General features: G+C 41.5%; 1 protein-coding gene across 2 annotated transcripts in view; it reads right to left on the reverse strand.

The window, feature by feature from the left end:
* The window catches only part of LOC124265272 (A disintegrin and metalloproteinase with thrombospondin motifs 9-like), a 41,155-nt gene extending 18,867 nt beyond the window's left edge, over positions 1-22,288 (reverse strand). The window contains exons 1-6 of one of the 2 annotated variants that reach the window (XM_046700062.1): positions 21,864-22,288; positions 17,679-17,769; positions 10,231-10,496; positions 9,419-9,592; positions 5,400-5,547; positions 3,236-3,299 (exon numbers count right to left, since the gene is read on the reverse strand). In XM_046700062.1, the coding sequence (XP_046556018.1) occupies positions 3,259-3,299; positions 5,400-5,547; positions 9,419-9,592; positions 10,231-10,496; positions 17,679-17,769; positions 21,864-22,190 (1,047 nt within the window). In that variant the 5' untranslated portion in view covers positions 22,191-22,288 and the 3' untranslated portion in view covers positions 3,236-3,258. Of the gene's footprint in view, positions 1-3,235; positions 3,300-5,399; positions 5,548-9,418; positions 9,593-10,230; positions 10,497-17,678; positions 17,770-21,863 lie in introns of those variants that run through there. The other variant, XM_046700061.1, reaches the window with a different exon arrangement.
* Between the last annotated feature and the right edge of the window lie 501 nt (positions 22,289-22,789).

Below are 22,789 nucleotides of genomic sequence, written 5' to 3' on the forward strand. Positions count from 1 at the left end.
CGGCTTTAAATTTTCTAAATCAAAATCTAATTGCATACATTTCTGCCGTAAATATAAACCACATAGAAACCCAGAACTATCTTTAAATGGCACTCCCATCAAGGTTGTAAAAGAGGCCAAGTTCTTGGGTCTGATTTTCGACTCCCATTTAACTTCTCTTCCGTATATCAAATCCCTAAAAACTAAATGCCTGAAGGCACTCGATTTATTGAAAGTCGTTTCTCATTCAAACTGGGGACGGGACCAACCTACCCTCCTACACTTATATAGATCACTGGTCCGCTCGAAGCTTGATTATGGCTCCATCGTATATGGTGGAGCCTGCAAAAGCAACCTACAACTATTAGATTCTGTCCACCACCAAGCTCTGAGACTTTGTCCTGGGTCATTCAGAACATCTCCTGTTTTGACAGTCTCCACGTCGAGGCACAGCGCCGTATAAAATTATCATTACAATATATTACCAAACTATATTCTAATGAGTCTAATCCTGCATTTCACTGTATCTTTAATCCTCTTTATGAGGATTTGTACAACAAGAAATCTTCTCTTGTTCCGCCTCTTGGGCTCAGGATTAAGCCATTCATTATTGCTGCTGGCATTAAGCTGGAAAATATATCTCCTTCCCGTCTTCTTTTTTCTCCCCCTTTGCAACTGGTGAGGCCTGAAGTTGACCTAACTCTGACAAAGTTTAAGAAATCTGAAACTAATGAATTACAATACAAACAAGAATATAATCAATTAAAAAGTAAATACAATACATATAAATCCTTAATTACAGATGGGTCCAAGGATGGTGGCGCGGTGGCATGTGCCACTGTCATTGGATCAAGAACAATATCTTCTCGACTACCAAATAACAGCTCTATTTTCACAGCAGAAGCTAACGCCATATTAATAAACACCGTAAATATTAACAATACATCATCTTTTCCGTGTCTTCAGGCTATTAAAAATCTTTCTTGTAAATATCCACTTTTAATAGAAATTATTGAATTGTATAATGAGCTTGCTGCTGGTGAATGCGACATCGTCTTTTGTTGGTTACCCAGCAATGTTTGCATTTCTGGGAACACAATGGCTGATCTTGCTGCTAAGGCAGCACTCAACAAATCTGTGACACCACTTCTTATTCCATTAGCTAGCATTAGAACTTACATCCGGGATCTGATGCAGAAGAAGTGGGACACCCAAGTAGGTATCAATAAATTACATGAAATAAACCCCTATATTGGTTACACCTACTTGGGTTGTCAATCCAGATTTGAGGAGGTCGTCATGCGACGATGTCGCATTGGCCATACGCGTTATACTCACAAATACTTGTTAAAAGGTGAAGATCCTCCGTTTTGTATCCCTTGTGATGAGAGAGTCACGGCCAAGCATATCCTGCTTGACTGTGTTGAATTCTCCGTCATAAGGGATAAATATTTCAATGTGAAAACAGTTAAGGATCTTTTTAACACTGTTAATTATCATTTAATTATTGTTTTTTTTTCAAAGAAATTGATTTCATAGATTAATTTTGAATAATATGTTCTGTAGATAGATGTATTTTAATGATTGGTAGTTTAGATTAGTAAACTTAGATTGTTAGTGGCTGTACCCTCAAAGGGGGTTAAAGTACAGTAAAATTATTGTCCTCCTGAGAGGGTACGTAAGTCCCAAAACTTTCAAAGTAAAATATAAATTATCACATTTTAAACGTAGTTTTGTTATTTTAACTGTTGGATAAATTTTCCTACAATCGCCAGCGGCTGAAGGGATGGTGTAAATCCAGCTAGGATCCATGCAGGTAGCAAAAGTAATGCAAGTCCCCCATGGTTCCTATTATGTGATCTACCTTCAGATGTTGGCGATCTATTGCCCGTGTTTTATACTGTATTGTCTTCTTTAACTGGAATTGTTTAGCTTTCCTCGCTAGTGTTATTCTCTAGTATTTTTACTGTCCATCGTCGACAGGTTTTAATCTTCCAAATGTTTTCACCTTTTATTGTATGGATTGTTTTCGTCACGATATGGCTGAGATATTGCCGATGTGACGTTAAATATTAACTCACTCACTCACTATAGCGATAAAGTAAAAGCAATAACAGCATGATAGTAAGTTATAGTGAAGTAGCAAACGGAATAACAAATTGATAGTAAGTTATAGTGAAGCAGTAAAGGCAAAAACAGCATGATATTATCAGGATTTCCTGTATTTAAGCCCTGGGCTTAATGATGGAAAATGACCCTTCTCGTTCACAAATCAAAAAACCATAATTATACCCAAAGGGTTAAATGGAAAAGCTTCGGGAAATGCTTGTAACTGAAGAAAATGATTCAAAGACACGATAAAATGGATGGAACTTTAACATAAGCGGAATCATAAAGAACACCTGAACCTTAGAAAATCATTAAAGAACTGTCTTAAACCTGAACTTGAATGACACAAGCGTTCTAAGCGTGGAAAAGCTCTATTGCCGATGCAAAACGTTGTTGGTCAGTTCTGAAGAACTTAATCGGAATAAAGCATGTTCGTAGCATTATAGATATGGTCTTCAATAAAGGTTACACTACTACAGATATGTTCGTTGTGTATTCGTTAATTCAACGATATCTTTCAAAGAATGGAGGTACACTGTACCCAGTTTTTGTAGACTTTAGTAAGGCATTCGACTCAGTGGGATAATATATGGAATGTCAAGATGGACATATTGTTTATTATTTTCAATATCGATCGCCAAACAATTATTATGAAATCTTCATAATATTGGGCAAAAGTGTTTTTCAGTAAAAAGCAAACGCATATACTGCTGTGATTGTTTACTTGTATCTTCTTGCCGACGTTTATTCACATAACACGACTATAGACTGTTTCATCAATGTCTAAAGGTCAACCATGTCCGTCCTCCGAACCCTTTCATTACACAGAAAATGATATGTTTGTAGAACATATTACCATATAGATGTCTTACTTGACTAAATTAGTCAGTCATAGTCATTTCAAATCCAAGTGTCGCACCGATCACGATCTTGTCAACTAAGCACCCATGCTCATCGGTTTCACCAGTCTTGTAAAGGACTAAGACTCGAATTTCGTAAATTCGGGCTTTCCTCCTTCATTCAGTTGACAGAACGCGATTTAATTGTAATTCTGTGTAAAGTGGCTTTCAAAAGAACATCCAGTCACTTGTATGCTCAGGGGGTAACTGGACAAAAATTAGACTGTGACATTCAGCCACCCTCTCTAACGGTCCACAGCTACTTAAAGAGTTAACCACACGTCACAGTTGTTGCAGAAATCGACGGTAAGTCTGAAAGAAAGTGATACACTTGTTAACATATGCACCGATGCATGCATGCATGCTAAGTGTCAGATAAAACTATATAATAACAGACTAGTTCTATCACAATATAGAACAAACTTTATGACTAACAACTTCTTTTATTTTGTGAGTGCGACGTTTCCATGCAGATTCTTGTACCGTTGTCAAGCCGGATTGGAACAGGAAGAGAGGTTGTTCTATATTGTACTTCCCAAATTCTAATGCCACTCAAAGAAGTAGTTCTATAACACAAATGCCTCGCTAAATCGCTAGTTTCGAAGGCGTTGACTAGCTCTGAAGGAAAGCATATGGCATTCATCTACCACAGTCGCTACGCAGAACAAACAAGTTAGGGTTCCTGAGTATTTCCTGCCTTCCACAGGAGAAATTGCTTGGGTGATATCAAGCGATATTTCTCACGAGACCCTCATAAACAAATAAATATATACATGTGCATTAACCATGCACCATCCACTATTTCACATATGATAACTACGAAAACACTACATTTTGTATTGCTGTACCAAAATCAGCTTGTTAAAATGGTAACTGTAACATAATTTAATCTGATTAAAACAAAAACTTAAATTTGGCAAAAATTTACTGTGAAATCTGAGAGGAATACTCAAAAACGTGAATGTAAACAATGCCGGAAAGTAGGGTCACAAAGAATGATTTTCAAATAATGATTGTAGTGATTGTATGAAACCATACTGGCGATCCCATCAGTGCTTGGAACAGCCGCCACTTCCACGGATAACATCTGTCAATCTCCTCTTACTGGCAATAAAGCGTCGAATTCCCAGCATTGGAACGTCATTCCTCATGAAGTGCCTGCGTCAATTCCTTCAGGTGGTGGACAGGATGATCGCTGGCTCGAACTTGGCGTTCAAGATAGACAGTCACAAACATTTCGATGGGGTTTATATCAGGGCTCCTGCCGGCCACAGTAATATTTCGATGATGTTCTTCTGCGAATGGTTGATGACGGCTAGAGAACGGTGACGCCCTAGCGTTGTCAACAATGAATATCGGACGACTGGCAAGGTAATAGTTATGCACGACAGCAGTATCCAGCACTTTATGTTGATAACGATGACAACTGAGTGCCCCATGTATTGTAATAAGGACCAACTTGCAGTCGTATGTAAGGCGACCCCACAATATCAGTGAACTACCACTAAATGGTTCAGCTGCATGGATCATCTGCAAGGTGTAGACGATAGAAACTTTCATCAGGCCAACAAACAGTAAGATCTCATTTTGCGTTTTTCTTGGGGGTTGCACCACGACAGACGGCCGTGTCTGTTCCTATCTGCGAGGAAAGGACGTTTGATCGGACGGCTTTCCTCAGACTAGCAGCCCACAACTTTTTTATCATAGTACTGGTTGACAGTGCTGGCGCAGCTCTTCAACATAAGGCATTGCGTCTTGCCAAACGAAGTAGGGCTGTCTTATTATTGGTGGTCAAGGTCTTGGATGTTCCTTTACTTCACCGGTGGCCACGCTTTTCCTTTCAAATCGACTAATAACACTTTGATTAATATTCACGGTAGAACCGATGATGCGACAGGGCATCCCTTCGTCATGCATGCCAATAACTTGTCATCGTGTATTATCTGAAAGTCTATGTCTTGCCAGGTCAAGAAAAGTCAGTCTTTAGTACTACCGGACTTTACATGTGCATTCTAGTATGCAATGGCATGATCGCCTGATTGACCAGAATGTTAAGCATTCAGGTGATCTTCATTAATGCTCATGTGAATATCTACAACTGAATCTATCTACAAGTCCTTTTACACCCAAAACTCTTGTAACCACTGTTTACAAACTTAAAAAATTGCTAGAATTAGTTAGGACGATAAATACATTTTCAATTCTGTGTCTTTCATAACAAATATAACGATACATGACATACATGAATATGGTACACCATATAACATTGGCTGTACGTGGGAAGAGAAGTCATGGGCCTATTATATGATACCGTTCGGTTCCAAATTCAGCTAAATAAATCAAACTAAATCTAATGATAATCTAGCTTATAAATCACTCCAGCGATGATAATCAGTTGCAGAGAACACTCACCCTCATTTGAATTTACTTGTAACGTCAGAGAACCTACGGGATCACAATAGCCACAATACCCGCCACATCTCAACTCGATGACGGTTCCTTCTTGGTTACGAGAAATGGACTCGATTATAGCCTGATAACCATATTTCCTCCAAGTTTGCTGAAAACATAACAAGAACATGTCATTTGTCATTTGAAATAGCTGCTTATCCCACATTGAATCATTTTGACTTACAATTACATGGACACTGTTGCTGAAAAGGCTTTGATAAACGAAATGAAACTTGGCTATGGCCATTGTCCTGTCTGAATATTTTGCAAGGCGATAACCTATACTTTGATCTTTAATGGAAACTCCAGTATCCTAGGCGTTTTTGTTTGCTTGGTTTTTTCTTTGTTTTGTTTGGGGGGCTCGGTCTAGAGGTCTTATTTTTGCGAAAGAACCCTTTCGTCTTGGGGTCGTCCTCACCATGTTTCTAGGTTTATAAGCACCAGTTTTGGGGTTTCGCCGTAATGTTTTAGTTACTTGATTTTAGCAGGTTCGCTGGAGTGTATTTTAGGTGATAAATATATTGTATCAGGAACAAAGATTGTAATTAGCAAAACTAGGCGAAGGTGTCTGTTCCCTATATAGTATGTGTACCATCCCAAATCCAAAACGCATAATAACCTCTGTATCATGTAATGAAACTCGTGTCGAAAAACGTGTTCTGATTTCTCACAAATATTACCTATAAACTGCATGTTTTCCTGGTATTTAGGTACTGGTATGTGGAAGCTGATCCCGTCATGATAGTGTCCACGCGAAATTCTTTTACAATTTGTACAACTAAAGTTGGCCAATATTGTAAAATGCATCCGCTACGTCCCAGTTAGACACCATTTTTCAGTATTTAAATCATTCTTTTGATAATCATTGACAATAATCTCAGTACTTTCTCAATATTTGCAATGGGGAATTCTGATTCGATAGCCGACAGATAATGTCGATGCGATGTTTTTAAACACTGAAGATAGTGCTTACCTGATCTTTTATATTTGTACCTTTATCAATGTATGACCCCACGGATACCGTTTCTATCCATTTGCTGTCTCCTACCTAGAAACCTATTTGTTATACATTATATCAAGCTGTTTTAAACTGAAACTTTACACTCTTTGCAGCTTTTTATATCACTTTCAAGTGAATAGGGTGATCAATAAAGGTATATGTTTGAATTTTCATCAAGATTAAGAGGGGCGGTGGGGTAGCCTAGTGGTTAAACCGTTGGCTCGTCACGCCCAAGACCCGGGTTCGATTCCCCACATGGGCACGATGTGTGAAGCCCATTTCTGGTGTCCCCCGCCGTGATATTGCTGGAATATTGCTAAAAGCGGCTTAAAACTAAACTCAGTCAGTCAGTCAGTCAAGATTAAGACGACGTTAAGTATTCACCAGCGCTATGAAAACAAGTGAGCTGTGACAATTGTCTGGTGATTCGATGCCAATTCGTTATGGTAACATGGTCACAGACGTATCTTGTACAGTGTTCTACAGGGATAGGTTTTCCTTGTGAGGCTTATGCGTCATTAGCAGTCTAACTGATCGATGTCATAAGGTACAAAGAATGCAAAGATGTTTGTTATACCTTTTCACTTCAATGTTTCGATTACACGAATATATCGTCTGTGACCAAGGTTCACAAGGTTCAATTTTAGGACTAATCAACTGTTCAATCCATCTTTGATCATAGCAATATTTATGTATCTCCAACAATATTGTCTTAAATGGCAGTGACTCGCGTTTGCAACAGACAAACAAACTTTTTTGAGATTACTGTAACCCAATGCCAAGGTTCAGCTGCTCACTTTAGTTACAAACCCAATCAGGAGATTTTACACTCCAGTGACAAACTGACTAATGCCTCAAGATCGGACCTGATATTTCGGTCAATCCGTGTTTGATCATAGCAATATTTATGTATCTCCAACAATATTGTCTTTAATGGCAGTGATTCACGTTTGTAAAACACTAACAGACTTTTTTATAGATGTATGTAAACGTTTTATTTGCTTTCAAATACCCAATGCAGTTAGTGAATAGACGTTTTCAGTACCTCCCAGTCCTGAACATTGAGAGGGGCGGAGTGATAGCCTTGTGGTTAAAGCATTTGCTCGTCGCAGCCAAGACCCGGGTTCGATTCCCCACATGGGTACAATGTATACCCCGCCGTAATATTGCTGGAATAGTGCTAAAGGAGGCGTAAAACTAAACCCACTCACTGGGTTTCAGACAAGAACCTCTTCCAAGTAACCTTACAAAACACCGACTAGAACCTTTTCTTTAAAATCTGTAAACGGTTTACAGGTTTACGGTCCCTCGTTCTATCTAGACTGGACTATTCAAACAGCATTCTGTTTGGACTCAGCTCTGCACACTTGACAAAACTCCAGAAAATCCAAAACGTTGCAGCCTGCATTGTATCCCTAACACCTAAAAGATCTCACATAACCCCTGTCCTAAAGTCCCTTCACTGGTTGCCCATCCAAGCCAGAATCGAATTCAAGATCTTGACCATTGTGTTCCAATGTCTACATGACCTAGCGCCTCAGTACCTCTCTGAACTCATCTCAATGTACACACCACCACGACAGCTGAGATCACACCAACAGTTCCTCCTAACAACACCCCCTATCCATTTCAAGAACTATGGTCACAGATCATGCAGCTATGCTGCTCCTTCACTGTGGAACAGTCTTCCCATAACCATCAAAACAGCAAACTCTTGACTTATTCAAATCTTCATTGAAGACCCATCTGTTCAGGAAATATTACGAATGACTTGTACAATTGCTGCAGTTTTTAGCCGTACACACGGGGCGCCATGAGCATACACTAGTGTGTGGAAACGGCGCCATACAAATGGACATTATTATTATTATTATTATTATTATTATTATTAAACGACCCATTAAAATGTGGTATTACATTGTAGTATGCTACATTGGAAGTTGTTGTGAGAAAAGTTGTTGATCTAACGTAGCTGGATGACAATTATGGTTTTCTTGGAATCCCTTCCGTTCATATCAACTTACATATAACAATGCAGAAGGAGATAGTTTTAGTTTTGTCAGCGATCTACACAATCGAGGCATGGTGACCACCCGATCACCAAGCCCCTGATACTATAGTCTGTCATACAAACCCTGAAACAAATACACCCATACACCCCATGCAAATATAGACTATGTGGCATATCTAGGTCACCACAGTTTCTGAAAATAAAGAATGTTTCTGGGCCTTTTTTATCATATTTTATGAATATGATTCAGGAAACGTTTGTTTAGTAACATATGTTCATTTCAGATTCTAGATACATTCAGACAACAACCTCTTGCAAGGAACCTTACAAAACACCGACCCGTAAAAAAGTCTCATTGTGGTGTTATATTGTGGTATGCTATATTGGAGGTTGTTGTGAGAAAAGTTGTTGGTCAAACATGGCTAGATACAAATTATGGTTTTCTTGGAACTCCTACCGCTCATATCAACTTACATATAACAATACAGATGGAGATAGTAGCATAGTAACATATGTTCTTTTCAGATTCTAGATGTTAACCTAGAGATAGAGACTAGATGTTAGTCTAGTGACACTGGTGGTTTTCATTACCCTGTGATCCCCAAACAGAAACACAGTGAACGTATTATGAATTCACACCTGGATTTTACATGTACTACAAACGTTAAATACATTCGATTGTAATACGCTTGGAAATGCGTGCAACATGTTGTTTGTATAATAGTTAACATACCGCTTCCCCAGCTTCAGTCCCTCTTCTCTTACAGGTCTCCAATTGATCAGCAGGTATCAGTGAAACCGTAGACTCTCACAAACATGACATCAGCTTCACATGCTGACATAACCCAAAAGATGACTGGCTTTTCAGCATAAACGAATTTGAAGATGTGGTACTGTTTAACTAATTTTCTGGACAGCAAAGTTCGAGACTGATTAGTATTCTGTGCAACTTGTGTCATAGATGCTTACCTCTGGCACGACAGCCAATCCAGTTCCCCTCAAGTCAATCTTGAATCGTCCTTTAGTTCCACACACTGCCACACTGTTTCCGTGACCGGTATAGCAGTCAGCAGCCCTGCCGTATGGCTTTGCCTTGTTTGTCCAGTTGGCGAATGTGTAGTCGTTCTTCACTACAGTCATGTGCTTTGGAAGGAGGAAGAAATAGGTCTGACTCAAACATTTAATGACTGTCATGGATTATATTGTCGTGACTATATTCCTTCCCGACTTCCAGGCGTACCGTATCGTCTTCGTTACAGGATAATATTAGTTGTGTTTATTTTTTTATAAGTTGTGTCATCCCGACAGTAAATTCTGTATACCTTTTACAGCCTACTTGGTCTGTATTAAGCATCTTCTGTGAGGGAGCTAGATTTGATATGTTTGCGCTAATGGTTACTGCACCGACAATTAATTTTCTGGAGTAAGTGAGAGTGCATAAGACAAGTTTTGTCATCATGACATTAAATTATGAATGCTATTTAAACACTATTTCATCTGAATTAATACTTTTCAATGAGGGAACCTGGTTTGACATGTTTGCTCGAATTTTTACCCCATCGACAATTGATTTTCCGAAGTATGTGCTTATGACAAATTAAGACACGTTGATACATAAAATGCCTCCCATAATCCCAATGGGAATAACACTGAAGGTAAAGGTGCTTTATTGTGTAACTTTGGTATTCAAGAATGGGTATTTATGAAATAAATATGATCTTTCAGGTGGAGTCTCAATCCGCATAAGGTTAACCTAATTACATACTACTTATGTCACTCACCTTGACATCAAATCCAATCTTTTGAAACCACTGATCATTCTCCAACTCTGGTTTAGGTTTTTCAACGCCACACCCCAGAGAGCTAACTCCCGGGTAGAAGCCATAGTTTTCATTTATAAGTGTTACATACTCCCGAGGATTCTCTGTATTCATGTCGTGACAGTATATCCGGGTCTGGTTGAAGGGATGGCTCCCCACATGGAGCCAGTACTCGCCATCTGGACTCGCGGGTTGACACTGTTGCACATCGGAGCACGATGTAACCACTGTTGAAAAATGAATTACAAAATGGATTCTTTCCTTCTTTAGATATATCTGATATATCATGTGTATGGGCGCTGGTGACGACTAACAATTACAGATATTCGCTGTCGACAGTTGCGCTTCTCAAGCGTGTTTGAAATTTTGATCATGAATTCGAAACCCGGTCGGCCCTGATTGTTTCTAGGCTTGTATGCCATCGTTGGCGTCCATATAGTTGCAACATCTTCAAACAAACAAACAAACTTCAGCCTGTTTAATTTGGGACTTATTCCACATCAAACTGACTAACTGTGACATTATTGAAATATATTTCAAGGCGGCGGTAAACCTTACTAACTCTCAATGAAAGAATCACTGTTGAAACGTGTACATAAAGCATCATTTGAAAGGTATATGTCACACTGGGAGAGGACATTGTAGGCGGTTATGGTACTCAGCGATTCCAGAAAAACAAACTGAGATGATATAGAACATTTAAGAATCCTACGCCACAGAACACTATTGTCAAACCCTATTACCAAGACTGACTGACTGAGTTTGGTTTTACGCCGCTTTTAGCAATATTCCAGCAACATCACGGCGGGGGACACCAGAAATGGGCATCACACATTGTACCCATGTGGGGATTCGAACCCGGGTCTTCGGCGTGACGAGCCAACGCTTTAACCACTAGGCTACCCCACCGCCCCTATTACCAAGAACACAAAGGAACGCTTCGGGTGTGGAATTGCTACACTTAGAATCGAAACAAGGAGAAACAACATTCCAGTGGAGAAAAGGTTATGTTGTTTTAACAGGGACGAAATTAAAGTATTATGGATGTGGAAAGGGGGTTTGTCGTTTCTATTTAACTTGCCCATTTTACAACGAGAACTTATCAAAGCCAACATGGGAAGAATACATAGGTATTTTTGTCATGTGTTGTTAGCAAGACCGGATTTTATGTTCGTATTTATGTTTTAACATGTATATTTTATGTGTCGCATAACTCGTTGTTGTTTGGTTATATTATATCCTCGCGTACGGTGTTTTCGAGCCCCTAAGACAAACAATGACAATCAGGAGAAATGCTTTGAGATATATCAATAATAGTTATCTTACTTTGAATTACAATTATTGTGCTGTTAAATTTGTTAGCTAAGGAGATGCGTCGTTTGTTTGCAGCAGAACATACCTCGAAGTTCGAAGTGACCTAGTTGATCGCCATGTTTTGTGACGTCACCTCTTTTCGAACCCCTCAATATTGTTGACGTATTTAACACAGTGTCAGCCAGCGCGGGTGATCTCAAAACTTGAAGCGGTCTTATGAATTCACAGTCATCCAAAATGTTCCAAACGAGTATAAGTCTTTAAATTTCCGCTAAAATGATTAATGTAGCATATATGCACAATATAGCACAGTGACTCGATCATGAATATGATTTCACTGTTAGTTCTGGCAAATTGTCGTCTCACTGCCGTAAGCGTACATGTATTGTTATGACACGATGAGTTATGGGAACTAGGAAATTAAATATTAAAACTTATGTACAGTTGTCACTTCAGTCGACAAACAGGCTCTATTCCTCTGAATTTTCCGAATGACACGGACACCAGAATTCAGCTGTTGATCTCACAACGCGCACCTGCGTACAGTATTTGAGATGTACCCAGTGATCACAACTCGGGTGCGTACACTGAGCCCACTTTGTGAATACAATCGAGACACAATTTTGCAGTTCTTTCGGTTGAAACAATTTGCAAACACAACACACTTCGTCATCACCCTCAGTGTCCGTGTCTGTACCGCTGTCACTTGCGACATCCTCTCGTACGTGAGACAACCCAGACGTGCTTGGTTTGGCAGAGAGAGAGTTGAACGAACTTGTGATACTTTTTTCTTCTGTGCAGACTGTTGCTTCCTCTTCTTGACTGGCTGTTTCTGAGTGTGTTCTTGAATTTTGAACACTGTATTTTCTTCTGTGATGGCTTTACCACTGACGATAGAGCTGAGGACTTTCCGCTTCAGTGTTGGTGCAGACTTAATTTTGTGCAGAGCGTCTTCCTTCTGTCTAAAAAGTGAGTCGTCGGCTTCGCGGTTTTCCTCGGATGAAATAAAAAACTGTAGAAGGTCTCAAGGCTTCCGCAGACACGACAGAATCGTCAAATGGAAATATTCCACATTTCTCAAACGAGGACATCAAGTTTCTTGGAGAAAGAGCCGACGTGTATGCTTTACAAGCAACAGCACACATAGCGTTCCTATCTATGTTGGTGGTGACTTGTTCTCTCATATACGTGTGCTTCATGGAATTGTAGATCCTTTCTAGTGGCCCGAAACAACCAACGTCAAGTGGTTGTAAAACATGAGAAGTGTGAGCTGGCAGTACCATCAAGACAATGTTCCGAGATATGGCCCAGTCAATGATGGGGAGAGAAACATGAGAGCGGTGCCCGTCGTAAAGAAGGAGAATCGGCTGTGACGGATCCGAACGCAGACGCTGTCCCTTAAATACGAAGTAAGGAGGGATTTGTTGTCCGAGAGCGTTCCCACAACCAATTAAAGTTGTTGTTGATGATCTTGGTGTAGTAACCGCGACACATCGATATTCAGAAGAAGATACCACTTTAGGAGGAGTATGGTTCTCAATCAACCCTTTTTCGTCAACATTATAGATGAATTGCGGCTTGTCAAATAAATCGTACTTCTCTAGCACGGCCCGAAGTTCGACGAAATATTTGGAAACTGCTTCCTGCGACGTCGCCTTTGCTCTGAAAACTTCGAGAGGGCGTGGCTTGTCCAGCATGAGAGAAGGCCATCGCTTCATAAATCCATAATACCAATGGAGAGAAAAGGGATCATCTTTATTTCGTTTTCCCAGTTGAACAGCATACTGAGATGCCAGTGTAGTGACCTCCACCCTGGTGTATCCGTACCCCACACTACTCATGAACTTTAGATGTTCAACAAGTCTAGACTCCTCTTCTAAACTAAGAATTGGTTCAGTCCCTGACTTAAGTGTTTCTGGATGGATCCTACCCCTAGCACGATCTCTGAGAGTCGTCTCAGGTACAGAAAACTTCCTAGCTGCAGTTTTGACAGGCATATTGTCTTCCACAACGGCTAAATATGCCCTGGTCATAGCCTCTGGGTCATAAACCCTATACGACGAGGGTCTTGAATTCTGCAATACACCGAAAAATTGGTTACAACACTTATAAGACGGCCCCTACTAGCGATCGCGATGCAAGTTAAAAATAGCCAGCCACATGATGTAAGTCATGTGATCCTGGCCGGAAGTTTACATTCTGCAGACGGCATAACTTCGAAGTGATGTCAAATGTTTTCAGTGCAAGAAATGCAGCTTTAAACTTTAAAAAAAATATGCAGTAGGCAAAATAGTGACTTTTTGTCATGGGTTTACGTTTTTTTATCTAACTTACCACCTGCAGCTTCACACGCCACATGATTACGTCCTAGACAGCCTGACAACTTGTAACCTGCGTTCCGCTTTGAAGTGGCTACCTGGATGACGTCATCAAATAAATCCGCACGTGTATATTGGCGGCTCGAAATGAGGTGACGCTCGAAAAGAGGTAACGTGGGGATACACTATATATTTGTTTTTTGTAGAACAAGTGAGACAGTAGGAAGTTATTGATTGCTACTCCAGCGGAATAGATTATTTAGTCTAGCAATTCAAGCAGAACAACATCCAATATGCTTGTACTGTTTGATAGGCATTCTAGAAATATAATAGCGACGTTTCATTACAGATACGTATACCGTAAGTAAGTATCTATACCGAAAACGTCGCTATACAATAAAGAATTTGATCATCCATAAAGACTTGTCATTCCTTATACGCTTGTAACCACTGCACGGAAACGGCTGATGCCCCCTCTACTGAAAACAGACAACAATACCGTAAACGTAGACAGTTAGTCCGACGGGGATATTTGGGCCTTAATAACTGCTCACATGTACATTACAACTGCAATACAACTGCCACCATTTAAGCGTGTACATAATTAAATACTTCAGCCTACTTTCCAAGACACAGACAAGGTAATCAATAGACTCTGTCCCTCATGAATGGATTCTGAGGTCTCTTCATTGTATTGACCTGAGCGACTACTTGATATACTCAAGTCTTTAATGAGATGCTGGTCGACTCAACTTGAAATGTGAAATGTGGACAGGTCCAGACTTTGGAATCTATTCCAATCAGAAGGGTAATATTCCAGGGGGGACTCCTTTAGTCCTTTGCTTTTTTGTTTGTCATTAAATCCTTCGAGTTTTCTGCTCTACAACGGGGAGGGCTACCATCCCGGACCTCCTCAGCACAGATCCCTAACACCTCTTGCTCGTCTCCTTTACATAGATGACATCGAGCTCCTTGCCAAAGGAGATACCAGTTTGAAAGAGCAGTTTCCCCTTGTCGAGTCATTTTCTAATGGTATTGGTATGACATTTGGACTCGACAAATGTAATACTCTTCATTTGAAACGTGGCAAGGTAGTTAATGATGGATCGGTCAAGTTACAGCGGAGAGGAGTTATTGAGCATCTTGTGGAAGATTAGGTCTACACCTATCTTGGAATGCAAGTTCGAGACAAGCTCCAGAATGCCTAGATTCAAGACAAACTTCGGGCCGAGTATGAAACTTGCTTAAAGAAAATCTGGAGCTCAGAACTAGATGCTCGAAACAAGCCACCAATACGTTTGCTGTGCCAGTCCTTTCTTATTCCTTTTGAGTAGATGATTGGATAAAACAAGATATCCATAGTCTTGACCACCTGAATAGAAGGATCATGTTTGATAACAGAGCCCATCACCCTCGCTGCTCGCTGCTCGCTGCTCTCTTAATCGTTTATATATGCCAATCAATGAAGTCCTTCACCAAATCTGCCCGGAATCGGTCATTTGTAGAGAAGCTTTCTGAGAAGCCATTGCATCGTGCATACATGCAGTGTGTGGAACAGAACAGTAATCCAACTGGATGAAGTCGGCTGGTCTTAAATGTGAAACAGAGGGCTTTCTTTTTGCTGCCCAAGACCAGTCACTTCCCACTCGCGATTGTCTAAATGTGATTCTTAAAGAAAATATATTGACATGAAATACTGACTGTGTAATGAATTTACAGAGACTGTCCAACACATTGGACATGATGCCATGGCACGCTCCTCCTACTATCGTCTTCGCATGCCTGTGGCTTTGACTCCGAGGTCCACCCATGGTACGACCCTGAGCATGTCCAGGGTGTCATTGAAAATGACAGCTTAAGCTTCTTTGGATTAGGCCAATATACAGCCTCAGAAGAATTACAGCCAACAAACCTGATCTTGTCGTTTTTGATAAAGCTAATGAACTTATCTATATCATTGAGTTTTCTGTCCCTTTTTGACAGCAACGTGATTGACAAGATTCAGGAAAAGCATGCTAAATATGCGGACTTCGCCTTTGAAATGTCTCGCTTGCATCCCAAGTACACTGTCGTGAGGCTCCCCATTGTTCTCGGTGCCCTTGGTTTGGTACCTTCTGATCTCTTGGCGCAGATCAGGAGAGTGCCCGGGTTCTCCACCGGGAGCACAGCCCTTCTGGCACTCTGGCTAATGCAGAAGGCTGTAGTGTTAGGGAGTCAACATATTCTCCGGAAAGTTCCAGTGAGAAGTCCCATTCGCAGTCTGGGCTGCGTATAGAGGGGACAAGGGCCCTGAGCTGATGATGTGCCAGGATCACCCGAACCCCCTCTACTGCATCTTGCATTTTTATCTGTAAAACAGTAGTAGTGCATCTTTCGTTTGCTAATTAAATTATCGCATCGTTAAACTATACTATAAGAATGTAGTGGCTGTATCCTCAAAGGGGATCGTAAAATTTTTTGTCCTCCTGAGAGCATACGTAAGTCCCAAAACCTTTCAAAGTCCATTTACCTCAACCATGCTTTTTAAACATAGAATATTTGTTATTTTAAATTATGACAAACTTTCCCAGAGACTGAGGGAATGGTGTAAATCCAGCTAGGGCCCATGCAGGAAGCAATTGTAATGTAAGTCCCCGTGGTCCTTAGTATGGTGATCTACCTTCAGTTGTTGGCGATCTCTAGCCCGATTTTATAGTGTGTTGTTTTGAACACTAGTTTTACTCGATTTGTGATATTCTAGTGGTTATACTGTCCTTCGCTGGCCGGGGTTTTATATAAGTATACATATGTTTATATTCTTAGTACATAACTCTTTGTCGTCACAATATGGCTGAAATATTGCCGATGTTACGTTAAATATTAACTCACTCACTATAAGAATGTTCATTGAGATATATATATATAAAAGAAATATGTGTGCAATTAAAAACATGCAAAACAATTGAAAAGACAAAGAGACACAAAATGAGCAGTAAACAAAACCATAAAACAAACGCACAAGCCATGGTGGGAAATGAGTACATATGAACTGCGTGATAGTAAGCATGTATTTTGGTACTAGGATATAGTTTGAAGGGAAATGAATAAATTAAGATATATGGCTTTGCACCGATTTTTATATAACCAATATTCCTCCTGTATCACCCATACTTGCATTATACATTATTCCCATATTTGTCACTCATGCTTTGTGGGAGATTTATTATTCAAGTATTTGAACTAGTCAAGATTGAGCCTTTAAAACGTTCTCAAAATAGAAAATATAATACAATATAATATTTCGGTACATGTGTCGTGAGTCTCAACATGCATGTTCCGTTTTGACGATTCCCTTCAATTCTATAAGGTCTGTTTTCACCTGCTTTCAATCTGTTCATTACATATAGGATGTCGCGTCACCATTTGTTTAAAATCACCCTTCTCTAAATTAATCCTAGAACGGGGGCATTTTCATAGAACGCAACAAAGACATTGATGAAAAAAGACTATTGTAAATGTAGCACACTTGACAGCAATAATATAACAATACATTGTCCAGTAAACTCTATATAGGTGATGTCCAGCCAAGAAGGACATTTGATGAAATTGGTAATATGAATATTTCCCCTGCAAGTACCCAAAATGAAACACTATCAACGCTTAATTGAATTCAGATTTTTGTTTTCATGAATAATGCTCATTGTGTGTGGTGTTTTAAAGCTCCATATAAAGACAAACTTCAGTATGGCATTAAAATGTTGAAATTTAGACGTGAATGCCTTTCATCCTTATACTCACCCAAAGGCTTGCAGGAATAGTCACTGTCGTTGTTTGGTTGACAGTACTGGGACTCTAAGCACGAGTGGCTTACACACACTCCGGCAAGTCTCTGACAGGAGATACATGCGAACATATAATACATAATATTCTTCCAAAATCCATTCGATTTCGACAATATCCTAGATTCAGTTTCCACTTTTTTTTATTTTTAAACCTGTTTTTCTTTCCTCGATTGTGTGTAGCACAGGCGTTGTGTCAGATCGATGTTCTTATTTCGAATGGCTTCACAAAGATGACTGCAATAGCAGACGACCCGACCAGATAATGAAAATTAAGCTGAGATTTCAACAGAGAAGCAAAATTACCACAGTAAAGACAACATCTCGTAATACTGCGCATCCAGAAACATGAGACAGTCAACAGGGGGGACGTCTGAAAATAGCACTGTAGCCCAATTACTGCGATTGGCATTCATTCGTTCAAGTTTCAAAAATAATGAAGTTTGCGCTCAAATATGTAAAGTGGTCGGTGTGTTTGATTGCAAAGTTTGTACTACTTCGCAAATGTTTCCGTTGAATTTATGAAATAATTTGAGTGGCAACCCACGTCTGTTGAACCCGGACTTGATTTTGTAGCACCTTCTGCGATTGAACTATCGATATGTGAGATCGTACTCTCGCTTTCGATCAGACCAATAGGTCGAAACCAAGCACTGATGTAGGGTCGTGGACGATCCTGTCTCGCGGGGACGGTATGGCATCAACAGACCACCTATTTCCCCGAGGCCCACATGGCGATAATCAACAACATTTCACCTGGCGGCAATCCACACCATTCCATTTATATCCACGCAGCCCACATCCAGACACATGACTCAATCGATATTCCCAAGACTCATATTGCGGCTTTCCACCTACATCCCTCTGAGACCATATCGGCAGCCAACAATATTCCACTTACCTCCCCAAGACCCACACCCACAACATATTCTTCCTACATCCCCAAGACCCATATCACGACAGCCCACAACATTCTGCTTAAATAATTAAGGCCCATGTCCCGACAGCCCACAGCATATTCCACCTACACCCGTTAGGCCCATATCCCGACAGCCCAAAACATTCCACCTACATCCGTTTGGCCCATATCCCGACAGCCCACAGCATATTCCACCTACGCCCGTTAGGCCCATATCCTGACAGCCCACAGCATATTCCACCTACGCCCGTTAGGCCCATATCCTTAGCCAAAACATTCCACCTAAACCCGTTAGGCCCATATCCTTAGCCCATAACATTCCATCTACACCCGTTAGGCCCATATCCTTAGCCCACAACATTCCACCTACGCCCGTTAGTCCCATACCCTTAGCCAAAACATTCCACCTAAACCCGTTAGGCCCATATCCTTAGCCCACAACATTCCACCTACACCCGTTAGGCCCATATCCTTAGCCTCACAACATTCCACCTACACCCTGTTAGGCCCATACAGCCCACAACATTCCACCTACACCCGTTAGGCCCATATCCCTTACACCTTTAGCCACAACATTCCACCTACACCCGTTAGGCCCATATCCCATATCCACCTATCCAGCCCACAACATTCCACCTACACCCGTTAGGCCCATATCCTTAGCCCACAACATTCCACCTACATGTACACCCATTAGGCCCATTAGGCCCGTTAGGCCCATATCCTTAGCCTCACAGCTTTCCACCTATCCCCGTTAGGCCCATATCCCGACAGCCCACAGCCCAACATTCCACACATTCCACCTACACACCAGTTAGGCCCATATCCACCTAAACCTGTTAGGCCCATGTCATTCCACAACATTCCACTCCACCTACACCCGTTAGGCCCATATCCTTAGCCCACAACATTCCACCTACACCCGTTAGGGCCCATATCCTTACAGCCCACAACATTCCACCTACATATTCCCACAACATTCCACTTTACACCTGTTAGGCCCATATCCTCCACTTCCACCTACACCCGTTAGGCTCCATATCCCAGCTATTCTTAGCCCACAACATTCCTACCACCACCTGTTACATTCCACCTACACCTCGTTAGTTAGCCCATTCCACCTATACACCTGTTAGCCCACAAGCCATTCCACCTACACCTATCCTTACCCGTTAGGCCCATATCCTTAGCTCCACAACATTCCACCTACACCCGTTAGGCCCATATCCTTAGCCTCACCTTAGCATTCCACCTACACCCGTTAGGCCCATATCCTTAGCCCACAACAACATTCCCTGTTACCTATCCTTAGCCACCCGTTAGGCCCATATCCTTAGCCCACAACATTCCACCTACATCCGTTAGGCCCATATCCTTAGCCCCACAACATTCCACCTACACCCGTTAGGCCCATATCCTTAGCCCATAACATTCCACATTCCACCTACACCCATTAGGCCCCATATCCTTAGCCCACAACATTCCACCTACACCCGTTAGGCCCATATCCTTAGCCCACAACATTCCACCTACACCCGTTAGGCCCATATCCTTACAGCCCACAACATTCCACCTACATCCGTTAGGCCCATATCCTTAGCCCACAACATTCCACCTACACCCGTTAGGCCCATATCCTTAGCCCACAACATTCCACCTACATTAGGCCCATATCCTTACCTACAACATTCCACCTACATCCATATCCTTAGCCCCACAACATTCCACCTACACCCGTTAGGCCCATATCCTTAGCCCACAACATTCCACCTACACCCGTTAGGCCCATATCCACAAACATTCCACCTACACCCGCTAGGCCCATTCCACCAACATTCCACCTACATCCGTTAGGCCCATATCCTTAGCCCACAACATTCCACCTACACCCGTTAGGCCCATATCCTTAGCCCACACAACATTCCACCTACACCCGTTAGGCCCATATCCTTAGCCCACAACATTCCACCTACACCCGTTAGGCCCATATCCTTAGCCCACAACATTCCACCTACACCCGTTAGGACCCATATTTAGGCCCATAACATTCCACCTACATCCAACATATCCTTAGCCTACAACATTCCACGTACATGTTAGGCCCATATCCTTAGCCCACAGCATTCCACCTACACCCGTTAGGCCCATATCCCTTAGCCCACAACATTCCACCTACACCCGTTATTATCCCGACAGCCTAGCATTCCACCTACATCCAGTTAGGCCCATATCCCGACAGCCCACAACATTCCACCTACACCCGTTGAGCCCATACAGTCGACAACATTCCACCTACATCCGTTAGGCCATGTCCTTAGCCCACAACATTCCACCTACACCCGTTAGGCCCATATCCTTAGCCCATAACATTCCACCTACGTCCGTTAGGCCAATACCCTTAGCCAAAACAATCCACCTAAACCCGTTAGGCCCATATCCTTAGCCCACAACATTCCACCTACACTCGTTAGGCCCATATCCTTAGCCCACAACATTCCACCTACACCCGTTAGGCCCATATCCTTAGCCCACAACATTCCACCTACACCCGTTAGGCCCATATCCTTAGCCCACAACATTCCACCTACACCCGTTAGGCCCATATCCTTAGCCCACAGCATTCCACCTACACCAGTTAGGCCCATATCCCGACAGCCCACAACATTCCACCTACACCCGTTAGGCCCATATCCCGACAGCCCACAACATTCCACCTACACCCGTTAGGCCCATATCCTTAGCCAATACCATTCCACCTACATGTACACCCGTTAGGCCCATATCCTTAGCCCACAACATTCCACCTACGTCTGTTAGGCCCATATCCCGACTGCCCACAACATTCTACCTACGTCCGTTTGGCCCATACAGTCCACAACATTCCACATACATCAGTAAGGCCCATATCCTTAGCCCAAAGCATTCAACATGCATCCGTAAGCCAAAATTGGGCAACCCACAACATCCCATCTACATCCCCAGGGCCAAGATCCTGACAATCCAATTCCATTTACATCTCGAATGCCCATATGTCAGCAGCCCACATCATTCAACCTACATTCCTGCAGCATATATATGTTCTAGTCAGAGCCCGCAAAAGCAGTGGATGACAGCGGTATCTGCGCAATTGGGACACGATGTCACAATAGCCGTCTCTTTAAGACAAGCAGGGATGTAAGGCTCCACAAAGAGAAACTAATCAAACACAGAGATCATAAAGATTACCTTTGGCCAGGAGTTGACTTCGGAAAAAACATAATCTGGTGCGTGGATTACTTCCGTTACTTCCGTTCCAAGAGTGACGTCATTGAGTTCACAAACACCAGTTCTGATGTTGAAGTTGAACGAACCACACAGGAGAGCTCCAAGGCATAAACGTGCACATAACATGACTCCATCGGTCATTGTTGAAAATAATTTCTTACCAGGAAGTCGCTGGTTTTTCCTTAGTTGTGGCACATCATCAATCTTTGAGCACATTTTCTCCGTGTGTGCTCGATAAACACAAGTTATACAAACGACAGCAATGCTTAAAACGCGGAAGCATCGCATTTTTCAGTTTTCAGTTTTTACGCAATATAGTAATTGCTCAAACAGTGAAGTGTTTGGTGTGCTTCTGTACTAAGGTTCACAAGGTATCACAGAACTGCCTGCGCAGTTGGACAACTTTATATTGTATAGGACACGTACTGTCTGCTTAACCTATGTCACGTAAACAGCCCTCTGGAGAATCAATTAACAGTTAAGTAGTAAAGCATGCGTATCGAACCATGAGAACGCTATTCTGTTATACAGGAATAGTAGTTCTAACGGATGTGATCAATTATTGTTCAGCAGTGTTGAAAATATTGACATTTGTGTGATGGATGGTTATCATTATAACTTAACAACTTCAGTTTTATCGTGATAGAATTTTGTTTATTCAACACATCGTATGGGGTTACATTCCGAAACGGTACTGCATTCGTTCGTCGTTGGTTTGTATTTTGTTGTTAGATAATTGTACTTTTCAAGTGTGTTGATGATTTAAAAAATAAATTTTGACATTGAATATCCTTTGGCAGTTTTGTTATTTTTGATCATTTGCATTAATTGGTAACTACATTTACTGACTGCAGCTGTTGGGGCGGTGGGGAAGCCTTATGGTTAAT

The sequence above is a fragment of the Haliotis rubra genome, unplaced genomic scaffold, assembly GCF_003918875.1.
Source record: "Haliotis rubra isolate DU_JTF1 unplaced genomic scaffold, ASM391887v1 Scf97, whole genome shotgun sequence".
Taxonomy (NCBI): Eukaryota; Metazoa; Mollusca; class Gastropoda; order Lepetellida; family Haliotidae; genus Haliotis; species Haliotis rubra.